Raw genomic sequence first — 25874 nt, forward strand, 5'->3', positions numbered from 1 at the left:
CTTTTGATGACTGCATCAACCGCGCCATGATGGGAGAGGTGAAGGAAGATATGAGAGAAGGAAGGCGGAAAAGGGCAGCGTAGTGTAGGGCTCTGGTTTAATCTTGACCACCTGGGGTTATTGAAGACTCTGGTGAGCTGTGCAATCTGTCACTGCGTGTCAAAATTCAACTGCTGCGGTAGAGATTTATTCCTGCTTCCTTATGATCGCCAGCCAAACACTGCCACTACAGAGCCACAGAGCCACTCTGGCAGGCAGTAATAGAGCTATTCTCATAACAGGCAATTCAGCGATGTCTTCACTGCAAGATGCCCTGGTCACTTTCCGACCAATCACGATGACACTGCCGTCAGCACTCGCTGGCCGGAGAGAGTGTTAGCTGACCATGGTCACGCGACTGGCCATGCGATGTTATGATAGAGGTCTGGTCTGGAGGCTATCGGTACAGTAGTGATAACGACCGCCATTTTCAATTTATACCACAGAAAAGCTTGTTTGGCCCACTTGGAAAACATGGTTGATGGGAGTTCAATGTCCCAAAGAGACTTTGGCTAATAAGGAACGCCGTAGTGAATGGCTCCGGAAATTTCGACCACCTGGGGTTCTTTAATGTGCACTGACATCACATAGTACAGGGGCCTCTCGAAATTTCACCTCCATCAAAATTCGACCGTCGTGGCCGGGATCAAACCCGCGTCTTTCGGGTCAGCAGCCGAGCACCATAACCACTGAGCCATCACAACGGCCCCTTAAGAGACGGGGTAAAAAAAAAAAATGACTGGTGCAGCTCCCTGGGCCGAATGCAACTGTTGTAAAAAGAAATAAAAGGAAGAAAAGAAACTGACGCCATGAACTGCTGCATCTCTAGTAGTGAATTCAGCCAACAATGCGGAAAGAGCTTTGGACTAGTTTATTGAAGTCTTTCACTGTACACAGGGCATCGAAGTTGGTACAATGAAATGAACTACACAGGTATCGAAATCTTGCACTGTACACAGAGCATCAAGGCTGGTACGCAATGGACTAAAATTATTAAAATCCTCCACTCTACAGAGGGCATCATGGCTGGGATGCAATGGATTAAAAATTATTAAACTCTTTCACCGTGCACAGAGTGCCAAGGCTGGCATGCAATGGACCAAGAAATATCTTGCACTGTACAGAGGGCATCATGGCTGGTATGCAATGGACCAATAAATATCTGGCACTGTACAGAGAGCATCAAGGATGGTATGCAATGGACCGATAAATATTAAAATCTTGCACTGTACACAGGGCGTCAAGGCAACGGACTAAAAAATTATTAAAATCTTCCACTTAAAACAGGGCGTCAAGTGTAGCATAAGAGATGAGCGCTAAAAAAAAAAAAGAATGCGGCTCCATTAATTCCACTGGTCGAAAACCAGCAGACGACTTGCAGCCGTGAGAGTACCTGAAAGTTGCAAAAGATAAAACTGCGCATTAAAATTTACCAGTGCACAGTTGATACCGCACAATCAATTTGTATAATGAAAAACGGTATACTGGAATTGTGTAGAGTACATTTTTTTTTCTCATTCCCTGTTATACAGGCTTTTGAAAAACAAGTAAAACTAACTTTGTTCAGTCTTCCAGTCTGTCCTGCTTTTCCCACCTGCTTTTATGTCCAACGGCACTGTATGATATTGCCCAATTAAGAAATGCATCTAGAAGTGACATGTGATCCTTGAGCACAACTCCCTTGCAAACAATCGAGCTTTGTCCCACTTAACAATTTCTCCCTAGAACTAAAATTCTCCCTAGAACTAAAAATTTGTGGCGGACGAGTATCCTTGAATATGCTTTTGAGATTCAGTTTAGGTTGGCCAGGACAAGACAAATTGGACACAACTGTAAGTGCTTACAGCACGCATGCATGCCAAGAAAAATTTTTCAAAACAGCTTTCCAGCAGGTTTGAATAGTTGCAAAAAGAAAGTGAAACAAGACAGATTTTTATTGGAGATGTTCCTCTAGAAGGTTCTTTTGGCAATCCTCAATGCCTCTGCAGCACTGAGGACTACCGAAAGACCAGTAATACTGTGAAGAAAAGGCAAAATGTTCCCACAAACATACAAGTCTTGTTCATTTTGCAGGGTGATCCAATAGTCCTAGAAAGTAAAAATGCAGTAACTCTAAAAGTACTGATACAAGCACAACACGGTTTTGACAGAAATGCCCAGCAAAAAATGGGGACTTCAAACATTTCAGCAGTTGGTGCTGCGCTCTACAGTGCCATTCGTTTGTCACGTATGTAGAAATAAAATTCTGTATAAAAAAATTCCATACCTTTTTGAGCATTTATGTATGCAGAAAGAGAATCAGCACAATGCAGCTTTCAAAGCATGTAATTTTTACTTTTTTATGCCACTTTTGAATCACCTTGTGCATAATGGAAACAATACTGCTAGGAACAAAGATTGCATTCAAGCAAAGAATTGCACCCACCTGAGAAGCTATGACTAGCCTGTCTGCAATCCTCTAGGCGAAGCCAGTCAGCAGGGCTTTAACATTTCAGCTGCAAAGACCCCGAGCACACAGGAAATGGAGGAACCCACAATTTTTGCTCTCAAGTGCTCAATCACTACAATCTGTCCTCATAAATACCTGGGCCAAATAAAATCAAAGAGCTGTGAATTCGAAAGCATGCATACTCTAATGTAGTGGCCACCGAAGCTGATCTGTTCACGCTGGCTTGGGTCCGAAACCTACTTTGGGATAAATTTTATTTTTCTGCTTTCCCAACGATGTAGGCACTGCCAATGATTGCCATACGGTCACGTGGGTTTTGGGCTTATTTCTTGTGGACAGAACACTTCGATCTGCTCACAGTGGACAACCCAAAATTCTTCCTGGAGGATATTCATGAAATGTAGTTCTTTAACAAACTAGGAATGCCACACCTTTACTGAGAGCCCCTTTAAAATATATGTGAGGCCACTGCAATCCATCTGTTCACTTTGCAAGTTTTCCTAGGCGATGAAAACAGGGCCAGGTGGCATTATCACCAAGTGTGATATATAACTGACGATGAAACCAGAAAAATCAGTACTCACCACTCAAAGCCAGCTAGGCAGAATGTACCGGGTGCATCGGTTTAGTAGTGAAAAAGTCGCCACTACTTCAAGAGTCCAAAACCTGGGCCCAGTATTCTGCTGGCACGGAGAGCAGTGTCTCCATCACCTGAAAATGCAAAAGGACAATTTTCCAACAGGAAACGGAAAAACTGTTACTGATCTTGCACAATGGTCCGTTTCGCGACATCGTTCAAATTGAACAATTTGAATAAGTACAGTCAGGAAAGAGTTAATGGTGTGCACCTTTGGAACAGAATAAAAAAAAAAGAAAGAACTTAAGGGGCATCATTTGTGGCATTATAAATGACAAAAGAAAGCTGAGCAAAGGCTGAACACAATCGGAGGTAAACAGACCCCTCCACCTACCATGCACTTCACATTCGCCATGCTCTTGTGTAGGCGTTCAGTCTCTAGAAGAGCCCTCAAGCACGGCGTGTTTGTCAGCGCACAAGGAGAAAGCGCAAGAACAAGGAAAACTGCAGGGCTGAGCCCTGATCAGCACTGATGAGCAGCACTTAGTTCGGTCGTCCTTGTTCTTGTGCTCTGTCTCATGCGCTGGTGCCTGTAGGCAAGGTCTACCGACGGCAGATAACAGAGGCTGGGCAAAGGCAACATTCCGATGTCACCAACATTTTTTTCATTTCGGTAGGTTCACGGGGCAAAAAGAGCTTTCTGTGCAAGTGCAGCTTCATTAGAACTCCCCCGTAGCAGTTTACCGACAGCAATTTTGTACCTGTGCACAGTGCTTGCAGCATACACTTGTGCCCACTGTGTTCAATCATATCACTCGGCCGTCAGACCTTGACCTGCACGTCATTTCGGCTACAGTGTTCAGGTTCCAGACCCTGTTCAAGAGCACATTCAGAACCCAGCAGAGAACACTAAATGCTTCACTACCATAGAGAAAATGGGATATTAGCTGTACAATGCAGCAAGGCTACTCGCTGTTCCTTTTATTAGAATTCCAAAGTACACTGCCCTAACAACTTCCAGCAAGTACAAATACGAATGGATGACTGAAAACAAAACAAAAAAGGTTTAAATATGGGTCAGGCATTTACACAGTTACCAAAGGCCAGCATCAGGAATCGGAGACGGTGAAAAAAAAAAGAATTAAAAAGCCTTCGAGCTGCCTCTTTGTGAAAAGTCCACAAAACTTAGTGGCCTTCACAGCTCAAAGGATGCAGCACTGCTCCTGTGCACTGAACCCAATGCGTTGCACTTTCCAAGAAGCACCACAACTGAACAGATCTGAATGCTGTGCACTGCGTTTAAAGTGCTCACGACTTTAATAAAAAGAAACTCAAAATTAACATGCAAACAAATAATAGTTCTTACAAAAGCCACCACTGTCAACCGCTGGTGAAGAGCTTTCAACTAGTAGGTGAAAGTGGAATTTCTGCATAGTGGGTACACTAATATCACTTACCAGCACTTATATACAGGCCTGTTTTAACACAGCTTTCACAGCTATGAGGAGGAAACAACCAACACGTCACTTTTTTTTGCTTCCAAACCTGACAGAACAGGTTAGTCACTAGAGGCCGCTGCATGGAAGTGTACCTGTTCACTAAGTTCACCAACTCCTACACCCTTTACTTGATGGCAATTTCTCTGGCCCAAAGGGTAATGTAGAATACAACACAACACAGAACCTTCAACTTCGTAGGTAGACTTATTTAAATGAACTGTGGAACCTATATAATGACATTGTTAATTGCAAAGTTTACAAATACATACTAATGTATCACTACCACTGCACAGATATGCAATCACTCGTTAACTTTAAAAGATACCTCTAAACTCGCCTTGCGTTAACCCACCTCTAAATTCAACTGGCACCTTGCAAGGCTAGCTTTTCAATTCACCTTGCATTGCATTCAATGCAACTGCCTTTTTCGAGTCGCTGACCAATTGAAAATGTACACATTTCCTCAGAAACGGTCCACACTGTACAGAGTGGTTTTATTTTTTGTAGACTGCAACCATTTATCCATTTTAACAATGCAACAAACTCTAATCTAAACTCTTAATTGGTCAGTTTGCATGTGCAAGCTATGCTGAAAAAAGTCTTGCAATGCTTTTATGCTGTGTTCCATTTGATTATACCTGTCCTGCCTAAGGCCTCAAATGAAGGCTGGCAGTATCTTCTAAATAATAAATAAATAATAAATAATTGGTCAAGTCAACGTTAAGTTCATCAAAAAGGTTCCCGAACTGTGCAATATTTGAAACAGTCTGCAGTCCTCTTCGTGTTAACATTATTATGAGTCAACTGAAATGGTTCTCCGTATCTATTGGTTGCTTGATGAGTATATGGACAAGACCCATGTGAAACTGATACTTTTTTTTTTGCCTTGCCATTTAGAAGCAAGTCATGCCTGAAAGTCTGAGTGAAACTAACAAGAGTCGGCAGTAGGACTCCGAGTGGCGCTGCCTTCACTCACCTGGTACTGCTGGTCCACCTCGCCAAGCATGCTGGGTGCTGGGGTGGCCTTGTCCTCAGAAAAGCCCACCACGGTGGGGGCAAAGATGCGCACCAGACTGGGAACGGGCATCTTGGCCTCAGGGTGGGCGGCCACCGTCTGCAGGTGCAGCACTAGGAGGGCCAGGGTGTCCCGGTTGGCCCGCGGCAATTGGCTCACTGCCTGCCAGGTAGACCACACTTGGTCCTCTCCTTCCAGTTCTGCACAGTCACCACCAATCATCAGTACACCTACATCGTCCAATGCAGGGAAAAGGCCACTCCCATATCCCTCCAATTAACTCAATTAATTGCCAGCCGGGGCTACCTTATCCCCCGCCCCCTGCAAACTTCCCAATCTCATCTCTCCGCCTAACTTTCTGCCACCCCTGCTACATTTGCCTTCTCTAGGAATACACTCTGCTACCCTAAATGACCATCAGGTACCTTGCTTTTGCATAAGAAGCCATGCCCATGTCCATTTCTTAATTTTAACTAGAACGTGGTTAACTCATTTGTTCTCTGATCTACTCCGATGTTGTCCCTCTACCATTTTCCTTGCCGTTGCTGGCTGTGCCGTCCTCAGTTTAATGCTTTAAGGCACTTTGTCCATGGTCATGGCTGCACACGTGAACTCGTGCCTTTTAGCAAAAGCCTGATGCTCCTAGTGAGCAGGGTGAAAACAGGGTGAGCAGGGTGAAAACAGTGAGCAGGGTGAAAACAGTGAGCAGGGTAGCATGTCATCCACCGTTTTTGTCCCGACAGATTTCACTGCCAGTAATAACATCTTTTTTTTTTTTTCACTATTCAAAGCATAATGTGGGTCTCCGAAACAAGTTCATTCCACGATCATTCGGGTGGTTACATGACAAGTCCTGGCATTTCGATGTTGCAATTTCCATCAATTATGACACTTTGCACGAAATTTTGCGCATCCCTGTAAAAAAAAAACAGCTGCAGGTAATCTGCTCAGGAAAACTAACAATATGGCTTTCTGGAAGCCTGAGTATACTACAGTAGAACCCCCTCTATAGTAGAGTAGCTCGGACCAGCAAAAATCTTTACTATATCAGGGGCTTTACTATATGAGTTGTTGATGGCATGGCTCTGACTATGCGCTCTGGCTGTTTACTAAGCACGAAGTGTGTTTAGAAAACACTCAGAAATACCTTACATCCTACTCTTATCGTCCCTTTATGTGATACTTGTTTATCAGTTGTCACATGTTATTACGTTTTCGAGGTCGATTAGGCCTTGTGGAAGAACTGCATTTGCACGAATGTAACTCTGCTACAAAAGTGAAGATAGTGTGATCTCATGTGACAACTAAAGGTTTCCATGACCACGGCATCGTTTTTTGTGGCTTCACCGTCATTTAAGATGCAGGGAAGAAACGAGCGCACGACAAAGTCAAAGCGTGGCAAAACCGCCCACGCAGTTCCACCACGCCTCCGCTTCTTGCCGCTGCTTCACCGTGCTATGAACGCATGCCCTTTTCTACACCTCACTCACTTTTACTGGCTTTCCGTTCTCAGCTACCCACGCCACCTTCTTGCAACGTTCATAACCAGCTTTACTTTTTCCTCAAGGTCTTCAAAAAATTGGCTTCTCCTCACAGCTCTCTAACTTAGTGGCGAAGCCACCTCAAAGAACGCATTTGGTATCTATTGGCCTTGCGATCTTTGACTTCGCACGTGCCGCGATGTCATCATTCTGTGGGAAGTACATCGTCACGGCCAGACACTCTTTACTATAGTCTTTTCTTCGAAAAAAAATCTTCACTGTAACCGAAAAGAAAAATCTTCACTGTAACCGAAAAGAAAAATCTTCACTGTAACCGAAAAGAAAAATCTTCACTGTAACCGAAAAGAAAAATCTTCACTGTAACCGAAAAGAAAAATCTTTACTGTAACCGAAAAGAAAAATCTTTACTGTAACCGAAAAGAAAAATCTTTACTGTAACCGAAAAGAAAAATCTTTACTGTAACCGAAAAAAAATCTTTACTGTAACCGAAAAAAAATCTTTACTGTAACCAAAAAAAATCTTTACTGTAACCAAAAAAAATCTTTACTGTAACCAAAAAAAATCTTTACTGTAACCGAAAAAAATCTTTACTGTAACCGAAAAAAATCTTTACTGTAACTGAAAATGTACAGTCTTTTATGGAAGGCGAAAGTGGACCGCAGCTTCACTTCACTATATTCAAGTTTGTATTGAGACAGTTTACTATAGCCGGGTTCTGCTGTACTTAAGTGGAAAAATTTGACAACAAAAACAGTGTCTGAAAGCGTTAATATAAAGCGCTTTTTCGTCTCCAAGTTTCTTCCCCACATGAGAGTACCACTTTGCACCAGCGCGCAAAGGCAACCTCCTTATGCACAATATGAGAGCAAAGCACTGTTCCATGCAGTGCTGTAGTTACTAGTAGCAGTTGCGGGGTGCGCCAAGGTGCCAGTGAAGTGCACGGCAATGTACAGTACCACACTGCAACTGCTCGCATCGCAAATGGATCATTCATGGTGGTAACGACCTTCGCAGGGATGTTTCAGGTTACACTGCATCAAGAAATAAGTGCCTGCACATCGCGTATTCATTTGAAAATGTGCAGTGCCTCCACATTTTCTTCAATTTTTGGGCATTATCCAAGCTTTTTAGCGTTTTCCGCAGGAGTTTCAAGACCGCATAAATGTGGCACTGTGCCATTTGCAACATTTAACGAGCAACTGCAGCAAGTTCAGTGCTTGTATGTCAAAGGGGAAGCTGTTGCTCTGTGCATTGGGATAGTGATCAAAGTTGCTGGGAGCCAGCCGTCTCAGAAACCCTAGACTGAAGTTTGGGCTGTTCCCTGCAGCAGATCATTCAGTGAATAATAGGTGGAAGTGTCTTGCTGGTAGCGCTGTCAAAAGATTAGTAGCAGTATTTGCAACTAATGAGCAATTTGTTGCAATTAGTTGGAATGAACATGAAAGACAACAGAAGCACGAGGTTAATGGAGAGCTTCACATCTGCCAAAGTGTGCGATGTAGGTTCCATGTTTCAAAGAAACACCACAATGATTGATGAAATGCTTGGAGTTCCATATATAAGATATGTACTGCAAGGAGTTGTGCACAGACTGTACTCAAGTTAAATTTACATGATTGATGGTCACATGGCGTGCTTGCGGTTGCCAACACTGACAGTCTCATGGAATCCTTCTGGGCTGGCAGAATTTTCAAGCATACCTTGAAAACTGCTGCAACTCCAAAGTAAAGAACCTGCAGTCAGAAAAGTTGATCACCCAACAGGTTTGACCAGGCAAGGAAAGAGCTCTGGCTAAGCGATTTAGAGTGTGCGGGTTGAAATTTGTGCACCCTACTTGTCTGGATGACAGCTGCGTCATGACTAACAAACCAAGCATTTGCAAGGTACACAAATATTTAGAAAAACACACTTCGTGTGAACACTACACATAGTTACACGGCATGCGTATAAAGAAGAGGATTTTCTTATTTAGGAATACAGGTCTGAAGCCACACTCAACATCACATAAAACAGACTCCCTTTAAGATTAACTTGAACGAGCCAGAAATTTTTTTGTCTGATCAGAAGTTCATGGTAACAGAAGTGCCCCTAAAGAAAGATCTGAGCATGCTAGGTACGCTCGTACCTGTTATGTGAAAAGAATGAATAAAATAGCCTTTAAGCATGAAGATATTTGCAAACAGCATTATAATTGCACTATGCATGAAGGGAGCTGAAGACAACATGAAACAAGTTCTCGTTGTCCTGCTTGAAATTGACATCAGTCTGGCCTTTTTAAAGTGAAACTTTTACCAGCCTAGCAGTGCTGATTTCACTGTGTCTGCATGAATGACCTTGAACAGGAGGAGCGGAGGTGCGTACGTAACCACGTGACTTGCAACAGCTGCAGCTGCAGGCTCCGCCGTCGGAGCGGCCACTGTGCGCTGCCTATCCAGTGTCTCGCTATGAATAAAGCAAGTCAGCAGGAGCCAATGTCCTTGAGAGTGGGTACTCGCAGATGTCGGGCAGATTATGATCATCTGGTCGACATTGCCATGCGTGTGAAGGATTTAGCAATCGACATGGAACGTAAATGCACTACACGGGCAGCCGAAACTGACGAAGAGCGGGAGCTTTGCCTGGCTCAACGACGAGCGAAAGATGCCGAAAGAAGACAGCGATAAGCCTTAGAAGTAGCCGTGGTGGAGGCTGGCAAGCCGCTGGAAGAGAGTTCTCGCAGTGCAGAACGCACATTGAGTGCAAGCTTTCGCCGGCTTAACCAGGGTTTTTTTTTCTCACTGTATCCACATTGGCCACTGTGCGTGTGTGCAGTTTAATCAGATTTCTGCTTTCCATCCTGCTCCAAACACCTCGAAGGTGTCCAGCAGAGTAACCATGCATCTCTCCGAAATTGCTCTATCTACAGCACAGGTGTTATGAACTCCAAAAATAGCTACACCGCGCGCCTTTCTGAACGCTGCAGTCAATGCATGCAGCCCTAACATCTAGACATCTCTGCACCATGATGATGTGTGTTTTAACACCTGATCAGTTGAAAATGCAGCCCTGGATTTTAAGCCCCAAGTCAACAAGCGGATGCACTTTGCACATGCACGGCATGTGAAGCGCGCATGATGCCGAGATCGGTCCATGTGAGAACTGTGCTCTAGCAAAGGAATTATGGTGCCCTGCCTTTCCTGCACTGGCCAGACAACTTCCTCTCAAGAAAGCACTGTCCAACAAGATTGCTTCCTCCACAATTTTGCGCGAAGGTGTGCAGAAGCCATCTTATGACGGCGTGCTTTCTTGCATAGAAGCATTTTTATACTTTCTTTCCTTGACAGGGCCATGTGGACGCCCAGCGAGTGCAGTTTTGCAGGGCCGCTATGGTTCACAGTTGCTGCGAAAGTTCATCTTAACCAAAGAACATGTGAAACAGTTCGTCTTAAGAGAAATTTTTCTTTAACACAGAGTCCAATGAGAAACCAGCAATAAGGTTTCCCATTGTCCATCTTGTATGAGAACTCATTTTAACCAAGTTCATTTTAACAGGAGTCTGCCGTATATTTTCCACAGCTTTCAAGCTGACAACGAACACTCTCCGATGGAAGATCAGCTCAAAGGACTCTTAGATACAATGTGTTGTGGAAGTTAAGTGTTCAATGTGCGCCAATGTGAGATTCTGTTGCGCACCACTGTGAGAAGTATTGATTGGTGTTCATGTGCTGAAATGACATTGTGCAATGCCATTTTCCCCAATTACACAGTTGCCCGTTACGTCCTGTGGTCATTCGATCGATGTTGCCTGTCAGCACTGGCAATGCCAATTTTCTTTTTTCCAGATGTGCAATGCTTGAAACACCCGACGCTTTCCACTTGTGATTTGCATTTGAGAAGTACAATACATGAACCACTTGTGTGCAGCTGAACAGCTACCAAGGAAAAAAATACAGCTTTTATATAAAGCTCACAGTTAAATAAAATTAGTGATCAATTCAAAACCAGAACTCAACACAACAGAGCCGGATCTTACCCGCTGCCTCGACAAAGGTCTGCCAGAGGGACTTTGTGATGAGTGTCTCACTCAGAGAGCGCAGGAAGTCTTTGAGGGCGCCACATACTGCATAGACATCAGCCTTGGCCTGAGAAAAAAATAATAAAAGAACACTAGTCAGTGCTAACCAAGGCACACGCTGCACCATGAACTGAGGCAAGTATTGCTCTTCTAAAAGGATGACAAGCACGAATAAAAGAGGATGAATCCTTTGAGAAGAACACACTGGGGAAAGAGGGTGCAGTAAAAAGGACATCACTTTGTCTGAAATTTAATCAACTTTATCAACTCTTGCATTCCCCATCAACTTCAAACAATAAAAGGCAAAACATGGTCTATGAGGCATGCTACATAGAAGGAAAACGGAGGAAATCAGAACACCCCGAGCTCTCTAGCTCTGGAACTGTGGGGCATGTTACACGGGCGTTTTGGCATTTCACCTCCATCAAAATGCGGTTCACTGCCGAGATTAAACCAGCAAATTTGCGCTCGACAGTCAAACACAATGGCCACAGCCAAGAAACTTCGAAGGATGAAACTCTGGGTATTAAAAGACAAGGTAGGTACTTGTTTCACATTTACGGTAGAATCTCAATAATACGATCATTGCCGATTCCAATTTCCACAAGATACAAATTGTAAAACACCCTGATGGAAGTGCATTGTGCATAATGGCCAGAGTTATGGGATGCCCTGAATACCCTAACACACTGCTATGGGCGACACGAGTTCGGGAGTAGAGACTGCACCCGCCAGCACTAAGCGCTGGCCTCTCATTGCAAATGCAGCGATCGCTAGTCGTGCAGTAAGTGTCGCGAGCAATGAGTGGCGGCGCACAGCTGCAAAGAAATCCTCTCAGCCTAAAACAGATGTAAAGAAAAAGGAATGCGGTCACTGACCAAGTCGTGAAGTTCAAAACGTTTCGGAACCTCGTACGGGTTCCTTCATCACCGAGCGGGACAAGAAATCATTGCGATTTATATGCGCAACACGTGGTGTAAAGAGCGTGCGTAGATGGGCGATTGGATGATCTTTAATCATCCAATCAACACCAGCTACCATGAACCCGGTGCAAGGAACCATGCCACCTATCTACGCACGCTCTTTATGCAACGTGTTGCGTATATAAGTCGCGACAATTTCTTGTCCCGCTCAGTGATCAAGGAACCCATACGAGGCTCCAAAACGTCTTGAACTTCATGACTTGGTCAGTGACCACATTCCTTTTTCTTTAATCCAATGCCTGACCAGACGAATTTTCGTCGAACCATTGATTACTAAAACAGATTTGCGTGAATGCATTTCCAGTGCTCCTGGATTTTGGAACTGTAAATGATACGTACAAGGATTTTTCACTATCCTGCGACATTCACAGACCATACCCTTATGGCACTTAAAGAGGGTAGCATTGAGTAATGTGCTGAAATGTGTGCACCGCAGTAGCAGTAGAGTTTTGCTTTCTTCAGTGAGTATAGAGAACTAAATGCTCTAGCTGTTCAGTTCATCACCAGATTCCGCTGAACACAGCTTGCCTCAAGGAACGTCCACCAGCAGAAACAATTCTTTAAGACCATTTTAGTAATGCTCAGACCTTGAAGTAACAAACAAAGGCATATCTCCAATTTTCTCATCAAACAAGGTGAGACCATTTTTTGAGCTGGTGCATCAGTGATGAGCAAGGTGTTTACCACACTCACCAAGTTGGGAACCCCTCTGCCGGGCTGGAACTGTTCTCTTATTGCACGAACTTCCCTCTCTGCTCCAGGCACCCTGGACATCGAAATAAGAGGAGTTTCATCATCAGAGAGACCATGTTCTCCGCAAAACATGGGGCCCCGCCAGTGACCTCCAATTAACCTTGTCATGTGCCACCTGCGGTTGCCTTACCTCCGCAAAGTTCCTTATATCATCTGCCCACCCGACCCTTGCCTGCACCGACTGCATTTCACAGCCCTGCAGTTAGCACATAAAAGAATTACGAAGATTAACATACCCATCAGACAGCAGGAGGATTAAGTTTTCAGTTAGTATGTACAGGAGTAGGCAAGCAGGGACAGTCCCTCATGAAGCTGCTACCATGAGTCCTATTTGCAAAATCTCAACGGCTTCTTGGCAGTAACTGTTCACCAAAGATTGGTAGCTAGCAGCATGTCAGTGGGGTGGTGCAGTTTATTCATAAAAAAAAAATGGATTGTGTCATACCAAGTATGCATGAGTAGAAAATGTGCGTATCAAAGCTGCAGTGAGCAGCTGGTCGCCAAATACAGATGCCCAGAAAAAGAGTAGCCAGATTGTAACTGGTAGTATTATCAATAAGGTCCATCTGGAGCACTACCATCATTTTCCGTAACCTGGCTGTTGCTCACATTCCTGATCCACACAGCTGCTGCACTGTGGACCATTGTTTCTCCACTGATTGTCCCTAGACCCCTCGTGGCAGTGTGCCGACAACTGTGTACATAGCAACATACATACTTTTTACATAGGTGTATACTGTAGCAACGTTGCACATAGTGGTGTACATAGGTCAAATTTCAGTGCTGGCCCTGGACAAATTTTGGGAATGACCGAGGCCAAGGTCATGCCACCAGGGTCACCATGGTGAATTGTGGTGGCCATGGTATATCCCCCAGTTATGTGTAGTTTGACATGAAGTGATGCTGTTGCGATGCTGGCTTATCAAGGTCAGTCAAGGACAAGGATCGCACCGACACAGAGTTTTGCACGTAGCAGAGGTGTCACTCTAAAAGGCACATAGAAAATATCTTTCAGCACTCCTCATACCTTATGTGGATTGTGAGCAAATCGGATGCTGGCCTTGCATGTCACCAAAACAGGCCCTTTGAGAATACGACAACTGGTGCACTTAGGAAAGCCTAGCTCCTGACTGAAGACGGCCAACACTGCAAAACACACTCAGCGGGAAGAAAGCTACCCACCGATAGATGCCCACAGCATCAAGGCCCCTGCGCTCGACCTCTTGGATGCAGTGGACCACCAGTGCAGGCACCATGGGGGGAGTGGGTGGCGCATAGTCCGAGATGAGGGGACGGCGGTTGCGCTTGAGCGTCTTGCATGGTGCAACGCAAGGCAGTGGCACCTGGTCCAAAACGGATCGTACAACATGCACCAATGCACACAGATGCAAAAGTTCACTATCTCAAAAGTCACATAGGCAAGGTGGACAAAGAGGAGTAAGGAATGTCAGCTTAATAAGTAGTGGGTTAGGGCTCGTTGGTAATCCATTCTAGACAACAAAGCGCGCAGAAAAAAAAAAACGCCAAGTTTCATCGTTTTCTGCACACTTTGATGTCAAGGATGTCACTTGTCATTATTATTGGCCATGTCTAACTGTTGCTAAATATTTTTAATGCATAATATTCTTACATTATATTGAATGTGGTTTTCCATCAAATGGATACACCGAACTGCTGAGCGCCAAGCTGTGTCCGCTCAAATGACGTGTAGCGTGGCAAAGCCTGCCGCCTAATTAGGTGACCAATGGTGGTGGTGCGGCAGTCATTTCCGCCAAGGATTGAGATTTATCTCGCATTACAGAAGATATACCAGAGAATAGTTGGGAGGCAGACGGAGAGCACCCGTCGATACGGTTGGTTGAGCACAGGGTGGTTACTGGAAGGCTACAAGTCTGCTGTCATGAAGGTGGTAGAAACAGTGATAGCTTCTGCTCTGCTTTCCTATCTTTTCACAACACAGCTGTTAAGAAAGAAAACAGCCCTAATTGGACTCCTTGTAGCCATGCATGCACCTTACAGGCGTTTTCATATTTTTTATTTGTAAATAGTGTATATTGCCGCCTTGCTCCTATCCTTTCTCCCTATTCCTTCCCTCTTTCTCCCTGTACTTTCACTCACACTAGCCGCAGCTCAGGTGCTTCAGGTTTTGATGGCAGGTGCCACAACTAGGTTCCTTTTAATTCAGTTTTTATTTTATTAAACAAACCACCAATAGCATCGATAATAATAATTGGTGTCTGGCACTTTGCTTTTCGTGGCCTATGGAATCACCGAAAGCGGCTTCGAAACAGCACCAAAACTTCAGAGAAGGTCTCTCCCAGTTGCATGTCCTTGCACTGAATAAACTGCACTTTTCTGCTAAAGTTTTGCCAAATTTGATATTAGGAAATCCAGCTATATCAAACTGTTTTACGATTTTATACCAATTCGCTGTAACGAGGCTTGGCTGTACAGAACACTGATGCATTGAGTTTAGTATCTGCTTTTTCAGCTTACAAAAGATTGAGTGTAGAAAAGCAAGGAATGGTATGACAAAACTGCAGAAGAAGGAGGAGGGAAATGAATACACTCCAAGTAGAAGACTTTCAAGTCAACCCCCGAGATGGATTTGCAGAATCTGATGACATATGAGTAGGCAAATCATTACACAGCAGCACAATGGAATCGGCAGTTGTGTGGAAATACAGCTGCTACATTGGCCAGACATGCAAAATGCCTATAATTTTGTCCGTATATAGCCATACTTGGCAACGCAGTATTGTTGTGCAATTCGCAAACCTGATAGACCAATAAGCAAATAGGCTAATAGATGTAGGCAGATGCACAAATTGACAAACATACCATTAGGGCTATAAGATCAATGCACTATTAGGCCACCAAACCTACAAGACGAATGTGCCAATAGACCAATAGCTATCAATAACCTGATAGGCTACTGGTTTTCAGTTTTTTGCTACGGCGTAAATCAATGCAAGTGATTAAACATTACTGGTGGCAGAAACCTCGGACAATCCTTAAACCTAGTTGGTGCATGCTTGTAAAGAAGAGCTAGGTCCTCAGTGTGCCCCAACCACATGGTCCCAACCCACCCACATCCACCCACCTGGTATTTGCACTGTGGATGGCAGATGGACTGGCAGCGACTGCATTTGAAGATTGTCTTGTAGAACCAGATGCGCTTGCCACAGGGGCCGCAGGTGGCATCAGTCTTGAGAGCCGTCTTTGTGATGAAGCTGTGCTGACGAGTCAGCAGCTTCTCGGCCGAGCTGCTCCTTCTGGGCATGGAGGCACCCAGGGCTGCATGTGCCCGTCGCTGGGCCACCGGAGTACTTGGTGCGGATCCTGGTTTTATTTCAAAGCACCGGCCATAAGAAAGAAAGCAGTTTTATTGATAAAGAAGACGTTCCACCCAATTGTGTCTGCTGCAAGGTAAGTCCATAAGCGTGCATACTTGTCTAGAGCACTCGAACGGTGCACTTGAGAGTGCAATGACATGATTTACGAGTGGCGTGGGGATCTAAATGACCTTGCAATGCCAGTAACAACGAAAAAAAAGCCACAGGTGGTCGCGATTAATCTGGAGTCTTAAACTACCGCATACACACAATTGCAAGTTGACTCAAATGTAGGTAGACCTCCCATATTGCATGTCAAAAAAAAAAAAAAGGCGGGCCCGTGGGAACATTCCAAAATGAAAATGCATTAGTCACTGGACTACTCGTCCTCATTAGTGCTGCCATCGTCATCGCTGTTGCCGTCCCATCACGTTGTTCTAACATCGTCGTGCAGAGAAATCCCCCACTTTGCAAGCAAGCACAGCACGTGGTCGTCCCGCGAAATAGCACACTTCTCTTGACCTCACCCCCTTAACCTGCTTCAGTCATAAATCGTTATGTAAACGAATCAGCACAGGCAAAACAAGGAAAGGAAAACTTATTAGAGCTACAAAGAAATGCCGTAGTTTACCTCAACGACTTCATGGTTGTCTTGCATGCCTGGTATGTAATGATGCTACACACTTTACATATTTCAGCACATTTTTAGTGTGTCCCCTTTTGTGGAGACTGCATCTTCTATGCGAGAATTGGACAGTGTTCAGGTCACATCTACTGTGAAGTTCATGTGGGAAGGAACGGTCCTTAATAAAGGAGCTTGAAATTTTGTCTTCTAGCTCCCTAGTCACTCTAAAACAAGGACATTGTTTAATCTCTGCTAGCACAGCATCCGTGGCTACGGAACATGCAAAAAATTTAGATGGCAAAAGTTAGCTGCTTCGAGAAAACCTGGTTACTGCACCAGCGGCAAGCTCAGGTGCCATCTACAGGGCTATTTGGTACTACACTTGCCATTGACACCGAAACCCAAACGTGACTGACCGCTGGTCAACTTTGGTGTCGCGGGTGCACTTGGCTGGTGAGCTTCCACAGTGGGAGCAGGAGGAGGTGGAGAAGGAGGGCACAGTGGTGCTGAATCTGCCAGCAGTGGTGCAGGTGGCAGCGAGGGCCGACCGACCATCTTGGAACTCTGCGCAGGTTCCTTGCCGTTTGCAGTAATGATGGTCCTGTGAACTGCGCTCTCACCACTTCCCTCCATTTCATCTTCAGCCTGTGTACAGCAGATGTACAATGTTCCATTCAGTTAAGACGTAATCAGTGAACGACTCCTCAAACACATGCACACACAACTGCATGGTGACATCTGCTCTCATCCTTTAAAGGGGCTCTAAAAGGAGCTCCAATGAATTTGCGGTATGGTTGGGATGTCAAAGCACGCCGGTTCACAAATACTGTCCAGCAAGAATTTTTTTAATGCATTTTGGAGAAGATGCGATACCTGTAGTCAAAATTTGAATTTCAGCGTCTGCGTGCCTTTCTCTCAGCTCGTCACTTTTTGCACGCTGGAAGGTCGGTGCTGCTCCGCCGGCCCCACCTCCAGGGGCGGAGATTCCCGACCCGCCGGACTACACTGCTTATTGGCCGTAGCCATGGTAGCTGCCCGACGTCTAAAGAATCTAACCAATAGCCATCTTTTTTCAACTTGTATATGCAGTGCAAGCGACGGAGTGCGAGAGCATGAAAAGGTCGCCAGGAAGGCGCTTGCCAACTTTCGCACGCGATAGTAGGTTCTCTGCGGCGTGTAGAAGGGTATTATTTGGCTCAAGTTTTATTGGCAATACAATGCAGTGATTGAGCAAGTTGATGTGCTCTTTTCAGAAAGTGTTTCAGAGCCCCTATAAGAACAGCAAAAAAAAAAAACGATTAGGAGAGCAGCTGTTACACAGACGTCCCCACATAGCAACAAGGATGCCCAAAGTTTAATCAAGGACAAAAATCAGAGTGAACAACCCTCATAGATGATTACACCGTAATTTATGGGCTGTCCCGGCATGAAAACCTTCCACTGCATTTTCTTTTTGAGGGCATGACACCCGAATTTGCTCGCTATGGACTGCACAGTACTAAAGGTTCAGCAGACAGGCAGGGGGTCAGTTGCTAGCACAAGGTCTTTAGAAGACTGCGTTGGTTCCACGAACTGCCAGGGTTACGGCAACCTACAACAGTGTTGCATCATAAGAAAGTATTAGGACAAATGGTGCAAGGTACAAGAAGAGATTACTGTAACAGTAGAAAACTATTGCTATGTAACAGTTATGCCCATGTTAGTTTATTGCTGCTTACTGCCACTGTATGACCTGGTAGTACTGCATGTGGCCACTTTATGCAACGAATGCAACCACTCCTCCAAAATGCCTAGCTAAATAAATGACTGCTGTAGCAAGTGCACTACAGCTGTGTTGTGGATGTCTGAGATAGGAGTTTCAATCCCACATCAGACTCTAGACCTTTTCTTCACGAAAAAAAAATTCCTACAACAGGAAAGACAAAACAACAAAGAAATACATGAGAAGTGCCAAACATGTGCTTTGGCCATTTTGTTTTGAAGCGAAACGCTTCACTAGGCTCGTCAACACCGGGCTTCGCGTGAGCCACACTACAGATTTGCCACAGCTGCGCATGCGCGAAACCGAGTGACGTCACGCACAGCCGTCGTAGCCGCCGCGCGCTGCCTCCTTCGTCTCACCTTTCACCATGGAAGGAGAAGACGACCCCAGAAGTGGTAGCATGGGAGTTGGAGATTTTAATAGCCTTGTATAACGAATGTACAAGCTTTGTATACCTAAGACAGCACGTTTTGGAAAAGCTATAAAGGTATACCCAAATTGTAACCCTATGTATGAAACCTTAAGCTAAACCACGAGCATCATCACGAAGCTTTTCGCTTCGAGATATCCAGGCTTAACACTTTAGCTAAGCCTCAGCCCAACTTTTTTTTATACTGTACATTGTTCTCCGTAATGGACAGACTTGAACTAGCCAAACTTGCAGCATGTTTTCTTTCCAAGAGTGTTAGCTCTTACTCATCACGTTTCTTGATTTCTTGGGGTCTGCTACCACCTCCCTTCGGCTCGAAATTTTCTAAGTGCCAGGAATTCAAGATGGCGGCCCCCATAGTAAATCGATGTACCAACCAAAGTGGGAATTGACTGATGACGTCATTAGTATATCGAATTGGTGACATCCCTGATATATCCAATTGGCGATTTATTGGTGACGTCACTTATAAACCCAAGATGTCAACTTTGTATTTCCATTGGTGCACCTCACTTCAATCTCATTCATATCAATTCTAGTACACAAAACAGCTAACGCTCATTACTTCAGCGTCATTTCGTTTCCGAACTGATCACAAAGTTTCTCGTATAGTTTTTACCTTTTGGCTAAAAATAAGCAACGTCACATTAACTTACGCTCTCTCCCAGGGGTGTGGTACCAGTTAGGTCAGCTCCACAGGTGGTCATGAGGACAGATGATTCTGCTGGCTGCAGTTGGCAAGTACACCACATGTAAAGAGAAGGAATTGACTAGTTAGCGAGAAAGTGAACATAACAGCGCTCATTTTTAGTGACCAGAAGGTGGTCATGCATTCTAGGAGTGCTTACACCGAGTTTCCCAAAGCCTTCCCCAATGTTGCTGTTCCAGCAAGAAGACTGGACTGTGACTGCAGACAGCCCCGAGAACCATGCATGCAAGTATACAACCTCTGGCCTTGCAAAGCGGAGTCCCAGTCTACTGTTGAACCAGGGAACTAGTCATGTGCAAATAAGAATCTGTTTAAGAGCCAGCATTTTGGACACTTAAAAAAAAAGAAAGAAAATGGTAGGAAAAATAGCTAGGGTGATAACTTTGTTAAACCTGTTGGAGCGCGAAAGCATTCCCATATCGTCAAGGTCAAATTTTGGCAATGGCCCAGGCCAAATTTGGAGGTTGCCATTATCTCGGGCACGCTCAGTTATGGCTGGACATTTGGTCAAAATCGGCCAAGGTCAAATTTGGGGGGTACCGGTGTTGGTCTAAATTTTGGAAATGACAAGGGCCAAATTTGGAGGTTGCCATTGTGTCGGGCACGCTCAATTATGGTTGGACATCAATTTTGTCCAAATCAGGCAAGGTCAAATTTTGGTGGTGGCCCAAAATTTGAGGGTGGCCCAGGCCAAATTTGGAGGTAACTGTGTTATGCTTTCTTTTTAACTTTTAACTTAACATGGCATTGCTGTTGCCAGGCAACGGCACTATATTGTTCAGGTGACAAGATTCCTAGTTGGGGCTGGCGAGCATAAAAGTGCTTTCATACTAAAAACCATTGCAACTCGCCTTGTGCTTTTTGGCGACCGGCGACGTGCTTCCAAAGAAAGTGCTGTGGCGACGCTTCGCCTGCACGGGGAGAGGAGTGCTGGCACCACAGCTACCATCACCGGTGACGTCCAAACTGTCTCCGGAGGGTGATAGCACCGAGCCCACAGACACGTCAATCGCAGCCTGCCTGAAATGTGCGATGATTATAACCACACGTAACCAAGGAGCCTGGTGTGCACACTGACCAGTTTTACAAGCCAATCAGTGCAGGCATTGTGGATCATTTGCAACATTCACAAGAGGTTGGAAACACTACATTTTCTGCGTGACAGTTGTAAGCAGCAGCAGCACAACAATGTGCACAGTAGGCTGTCTGCAGCCCCTGCTTAGTTTCCACTTTCTCTTAACCCACTCAGTTCCCCCCAGGGACCATTCTCTCCCCCCCCCCCTTCTCCTTTTACAGTACAGAGTCGCTCAGGACAAACCCTGCATGCTGGACTACAGCTAGCCACATTAGCGGTGAAAAATTATGAAACAGGTCATTTCACAAGGCCAGCCAGGCATACCAGCCAAATTAGAACTACAATGCAGACTTTTTTCACTTGTGTGAACGTGTACAGATGCATTTGGTTCTAAGAAAGGGCATACATTTCTATGCCTGCTTGATATTTGCTCAAGGATATGCTCGCATCCCTGTTCCATCAAGGCTATGTAACTAGCTACAGGACAACTATTGCATGTGCAAGAACAGAAAGAATTTAACTGTGCTTTTGATAAGCTGCATAACTTTAGAAACTGACTGAGCAGAGTAGTTAACAAACAAGTTTGCAGTTAGTAGCTAAGCACCAGCAAGCACTGTACAGAAACTCAGCATTCATCTCAACAGTATCGTCTAGTTAGATTTCCCCAGATATTTTGCACCTACTTTTTGCACCTCCGTGGCAATTATGAAAAAGCTGCCGGCCTTTTAAAAACAGTACACACAACCAAACCATGCCTAAAGGCACGGGCAAGCAAATAACTTCAAGCCCTGCCCCACTTAAACTGAGAAGAAAAAAAATCATTAAAGACCCTTAAGATTGCATGTCTGAATATCTTTGCAGCAAACCTGTTGCCTTGGTCGTGCAGTTCTGCGTCAGGAGGCACAAGAATGGAAAGCTTCTCTGCTGTCTCATCAGGAAGTTCGGTTGTGTTTGCAAGGAATGCTCGGAAGAGATCTAGCTGCAGTTGCTGAAAGGACAGTAGAGAGGAATTAGAAGGGACACTGACTGACTCAACCGCATTAGCCATTTTCTACTTTCTCAAGTAGCATCTCTTTCTAATTACACGCATTAGCATACATCAGTAGGCATACTGGACCACGTGATACACCACAAGGTGCATGCAGGGTCTCCCTTTAACCAAGTCGAACGAACGTTCTGCCTAAATGGCCCAGGGGTAGTGTGTGACTTGCGACCCAAGGTGTATGGGTTAGATTAACTAATTACCCCGATTTTATTTTCAGTGTAATTCACTGTACACACCTCAACGTGTGAGGTCACAGCACTCTCGACTATAATCCTGATTAAGTGTAAGAACCCTCGCGCCTTTTCCTCTGAATGTCCACTCTGACACTGTCAGGCTAAAATGTCAGTGTGCATGCACGCACAGACAGACACAAACAAGCATACTAAAAGAGTCAAGATGTATTACCTGTATTTGCACCTCATCTTCGCATTTTTCTCTGCGGAGTAGCTCTTTCTTCAAAACCTCCCTGAAGCAAGAGAAGTCACGACTAGAAGGTTTGGCACATAAATGAAGCCCTAGGAAATACAAGCAGTTTGATATTCCAAGGGGCAGGTCATGATGCTAGAGCACGGCACATGGTTAGCTTTGACACACTGAGCACAAAAGTCGTGTACACCATGTGCGAACAATGTATACTCTGGAATTGTCTAGCACCACGTGACAGTGACTCATGGGTTTGAAGCACAATGTACCGTAGTACAATGTACAATGTAATGAAGCACAATGTACCGTAGTAGTCTGCGAGACTTGAAAAAAAATACGGACTAGTGGCAATAATGTTCCGTCTCCCATTTACCATAACTATGCTGCCAGCTTACCACAAAAACTGAGAAAGAGGGCTATTAACAAAGTATTTGTGTGCTTTTATACTTAAGACAGAACCATGAATGAAGCTGACCTTCAAGCTTTACCACAATACATGAAGGCCCCTGCAGCACATTTGTTTCATGAGCACTGCTTCCAACCATGGAAGTTTGGGAGCATTTCTAGAAAGCACTCTCAACTGCAGGCATTTAAACACGATGTAATGTTTTGCTTGCATAATCGGGTAAGAACAGCAATAGGGTGTGCTTTTGTCTGCCTAACTGCTTGGAACTGCCCTGCGAGCCCTGATCTGGTTATCCAAGTAATAGCATTCAAATAACAGCCCCTGAGCGAGTTACTTTAATGCTCTTAAAGAGTATGTGCATTCCGTACATGATATCTATGCATTGCAGTCATATGGAATATGGAGTTCTTGTGAGTGAAATCGAGACTGGCTTTTAAAAGTAGGTGCAAGATATTGGTTACTAAATCACAGCGAGCACCGTTCCTCACTTCCTGCAAGAGCTAACTTTTTGTTGTAATTGAAATAATTTGGCTTGTAGGCCTTAAACACAGCCCCACTGAGTGCAGAACACGAGTGAACCTACCTGGCATTTGCCAGCTTCCGCTCCAGTTCCTTGTTGGTTGCAGTGAGCGAGGCTACCAGCTTCATCAACTCTGCATTCTCGGCAACGGAAGAATGCCATCGTTTGCGGCACTCTTCCTGACTGCGCACGAACTCCAGAAGCAGCTCTGTAAAATGTACACAGGATGTTTATAGGGCACAGCACTCGGCAGCTGCAGCTTAATGATGGAGTCACCCGAATCATATGGCAAAGCTATAGCAAGTATACTCCTACCAGAAATAAACTGCTCACTGATATTCATCACGACCCAATACAAGCCCGCACGGTGCTGGCGCATCCGTTTGCTGCCAAAAAAAAAAAAAAAACAAGTGACGGGCGTCATTTCACGCAGCAAGCTGAACGACACAACGGTCCTTTTCAAGATTAAAGCACGTGCCCACCTTATTACGACACCACCAATTATTAAACTTGTACCCGCTAGCAGTTTCGAAGAGACACCGTCGTGTGTGCGCACTTTACAGAAACAAAGTAGAAAACTGGCTCCCATACCTTCGTCCGTCGTGTCTGTGTTCATTGAACAGCGCCGGCAGGTATCGTCAAACTGGCAGACCAAAGAAAGCTTCCTGTCACTTCGCGTCATGACAACCCTGTGAAGTAGGAAGGGGTTAAGAATTTCGACACCTACGAAGGCGATGGAGCTGCGCGTACGTTCCAGTGACGAGTTCGTAATTAATAGACTGTGTGGCGGCGCACCGTATCTGCGCGGTGGCACTTTACACTGTTCACATGCGCCGACATACACGCAAACGATCAATTCAGCGTCGATTTCCTATCGAAAAGTAATACATATACAAGCCATTCACGACGCGCCGTACCATAAGGCGACCAAGGTAACGTTGAAGCAGTTGGCACTCACCGCGAGCGCACTCGTTCTCGTGGAGTAAACACGTGTAGTAATGTCCGGTGAGCGGGGCCGAACAATATTAAGCAATGCCAAGCACACCCGGCACGATTTCAAGTGCGGAGCAGAGCCCATTACGGGAACTCGATGTGTACACAGCTTTATATGAACCGCCACCACGACACCGCCCCCCGTGGGCCGTTGTTTTGCGTTCCCACCGCCACGCGGCAGGCCTAGGTTCGGTATTTGAGTCACTTGAAAAAATTTCCAGCCCAGCGAGTTTACGGGCTATGTTTGAATAATAATAAATAATAATTGGTTTTGGGGGAAAGGAAATGACGCAGTATCTGTCTCATATATCGTTGGACACCTGAACCGCGTCGTAAGGGAACGGATAGAGGAGGGAGTGAAAGAAGAAAGGAAGAATGAGGTGCCGTAGTGGAGGGCTCCGGAATAATTTCGACCACCTGGGGATCTTTAACGTGCACTGACATCGCACAACACACGGGCGCCTTAGCGTTTTTCTTCCATAAAAACGCAGCCGCCGCGGTCTGGTTCGAACCCGGGATCTCCGGATCAGTATCCGAGCGCTCTAACCACTGAGCCACCGCGGCGGGTCGCTATGTTTGGGCCAGTGCGGTCATTCAGGGGAACTACGAGTTGTAATAACGAGTGACGTAATTTGCATATGCTGCACTGAGTTACAGAAAAGATAGAACAAAGAATTAAGAGAAACCGCGGACATACGCCGACTGAGCGCATGTCCGCGTGTTTCTCATGTCCACGTGTGCGTATTCTTTAATTAGTTCATGTTTTTTAACGCTGTGGTTTCCGCATTGTAAGTGTAAGAACTATGGCACTATGTATTTATAGTTATCGGTGTTTTCGAACGTCTCTTGCATGAAGCGATTTAAGCCTTTTTCTGTGGCGCACCCGCAGCACGCCAACGAACGGTTGAACTCAATTTTAAGAGGCACAGCAAGCACTATATATTCTTGGCATAATTGGTCATTTCTAGGAGTCCCATTTCTAGTGCCATGCTAACCACTTGTGCAGTCTTCCGAAACCAAAACACAGAGAGCCGCCTTTAAGGCTCTCGAGCCTGCGTGCAATTGCGCTTCACGTACAGCTGTCATTGGTGTAAAATCAAATGAGGTGAGATTAAATCAAATGAAACGGCACACAGCTTGAATTCTGCATTGTAGCTCGTTCCTTCGCTTCGTAAGGGAGCGTACGTCATGTTGAACAACATGCACAGTGCACGCGAATGGCGAGTGACATATTGAAATCGAAACTTTGAAAAATTAGAAAATATGCAATTTTTTCAGTGAAAGAACATTTAAAAATAAATCAATTTTTTTCTCTATTTTACGCAGGGATTTTTTTTTTCAAAGTGACTGGGTACGGCTAAAGGTTACGCGTGTTGGCACGTCATTTTTTGCCGTATATATAAGTCGCACGTTGTACCGTTGTAAACGAGGCATCAACGAAGATTCAGAACGAAACAGTGACTAATACACCGCAATATACATATCCCGAGACTCTTTAAAAGTGTGGATAGCTGAACCAGTTACAGCATTTTTTTTTATAAACTTCACACTACCAGCAGACAGACCAGAGAATATTGAAAAATTCCTAAAGCACAGAGTTGAGAAATTCGCTGAGCACCGACCTATGAGTAGTGAGAAGCTTCTTGAGCGCTGACCTAGAGTGCTGTGAAATTCCTTAA

The 25874-nt window shown here is 44.9% G+C and overlaps 1 protein-coding gene across 1 annotated transcript; it reads right to left on the reverse strand.

Moving 5' to 3' along the window:
- Window positions 1–1279: 1279 nt before the first annotated feature.
- On the reverse strand, window positions 1280–24345 carry LOC144101741 (rac GTPase-activating protein 1-like). The gene is made up of 16 exons (XM_077634876.1): window positions 24161–24345; window positions 23794–23891; window positions 23266–23410; window positions 22259–22319; window positions 21675–21796; window positions 20585–20753; window positions 19681–19752; window positions 17249–17477; window positions 15976–16214; window positions 14055–14215; window positions 12813–12885; window positions 11095–11203; window positions 5541–5779; window positions 3073–3199; window positions 2465–2534; window positions 1280–1432 (listed from the first exon to the last, which is right to left on the reverse strand). Exons 2-14 carry the CDS (start codon window positions 23882–23884, stop codon window positions 3140–3142), a joined length of 1770 nt encoding a protein of 589 aa, XP_077491002.1. The 5' UTR covers window positions 23885–23891; window positions 24161–24345; the 3' UTR covers window positions 1280–1432; window positions 2465–2534; window positions 3073–3139.
- Between the last annotated feature and the right edge of the window lie 1529 nt (window positions 24346–25874).

This window comes from Amblyomma americanum, chromosome 8 (genome assembly GCF_052857255.1).
Source record: "Amblyomma americanum isolate KBUSLIRL-KWMA chromosome 8, ASM5285725v1, whole genome shotgun sequence".
In the NCBI taxonomy this organism is placed as follows: domain Eukaryota; kingdom Metazoa; phylum Arthropoda; class Arachnida; order Ixodida; family Ixodidae; genus Amblyomma; species Amblyomma americanum.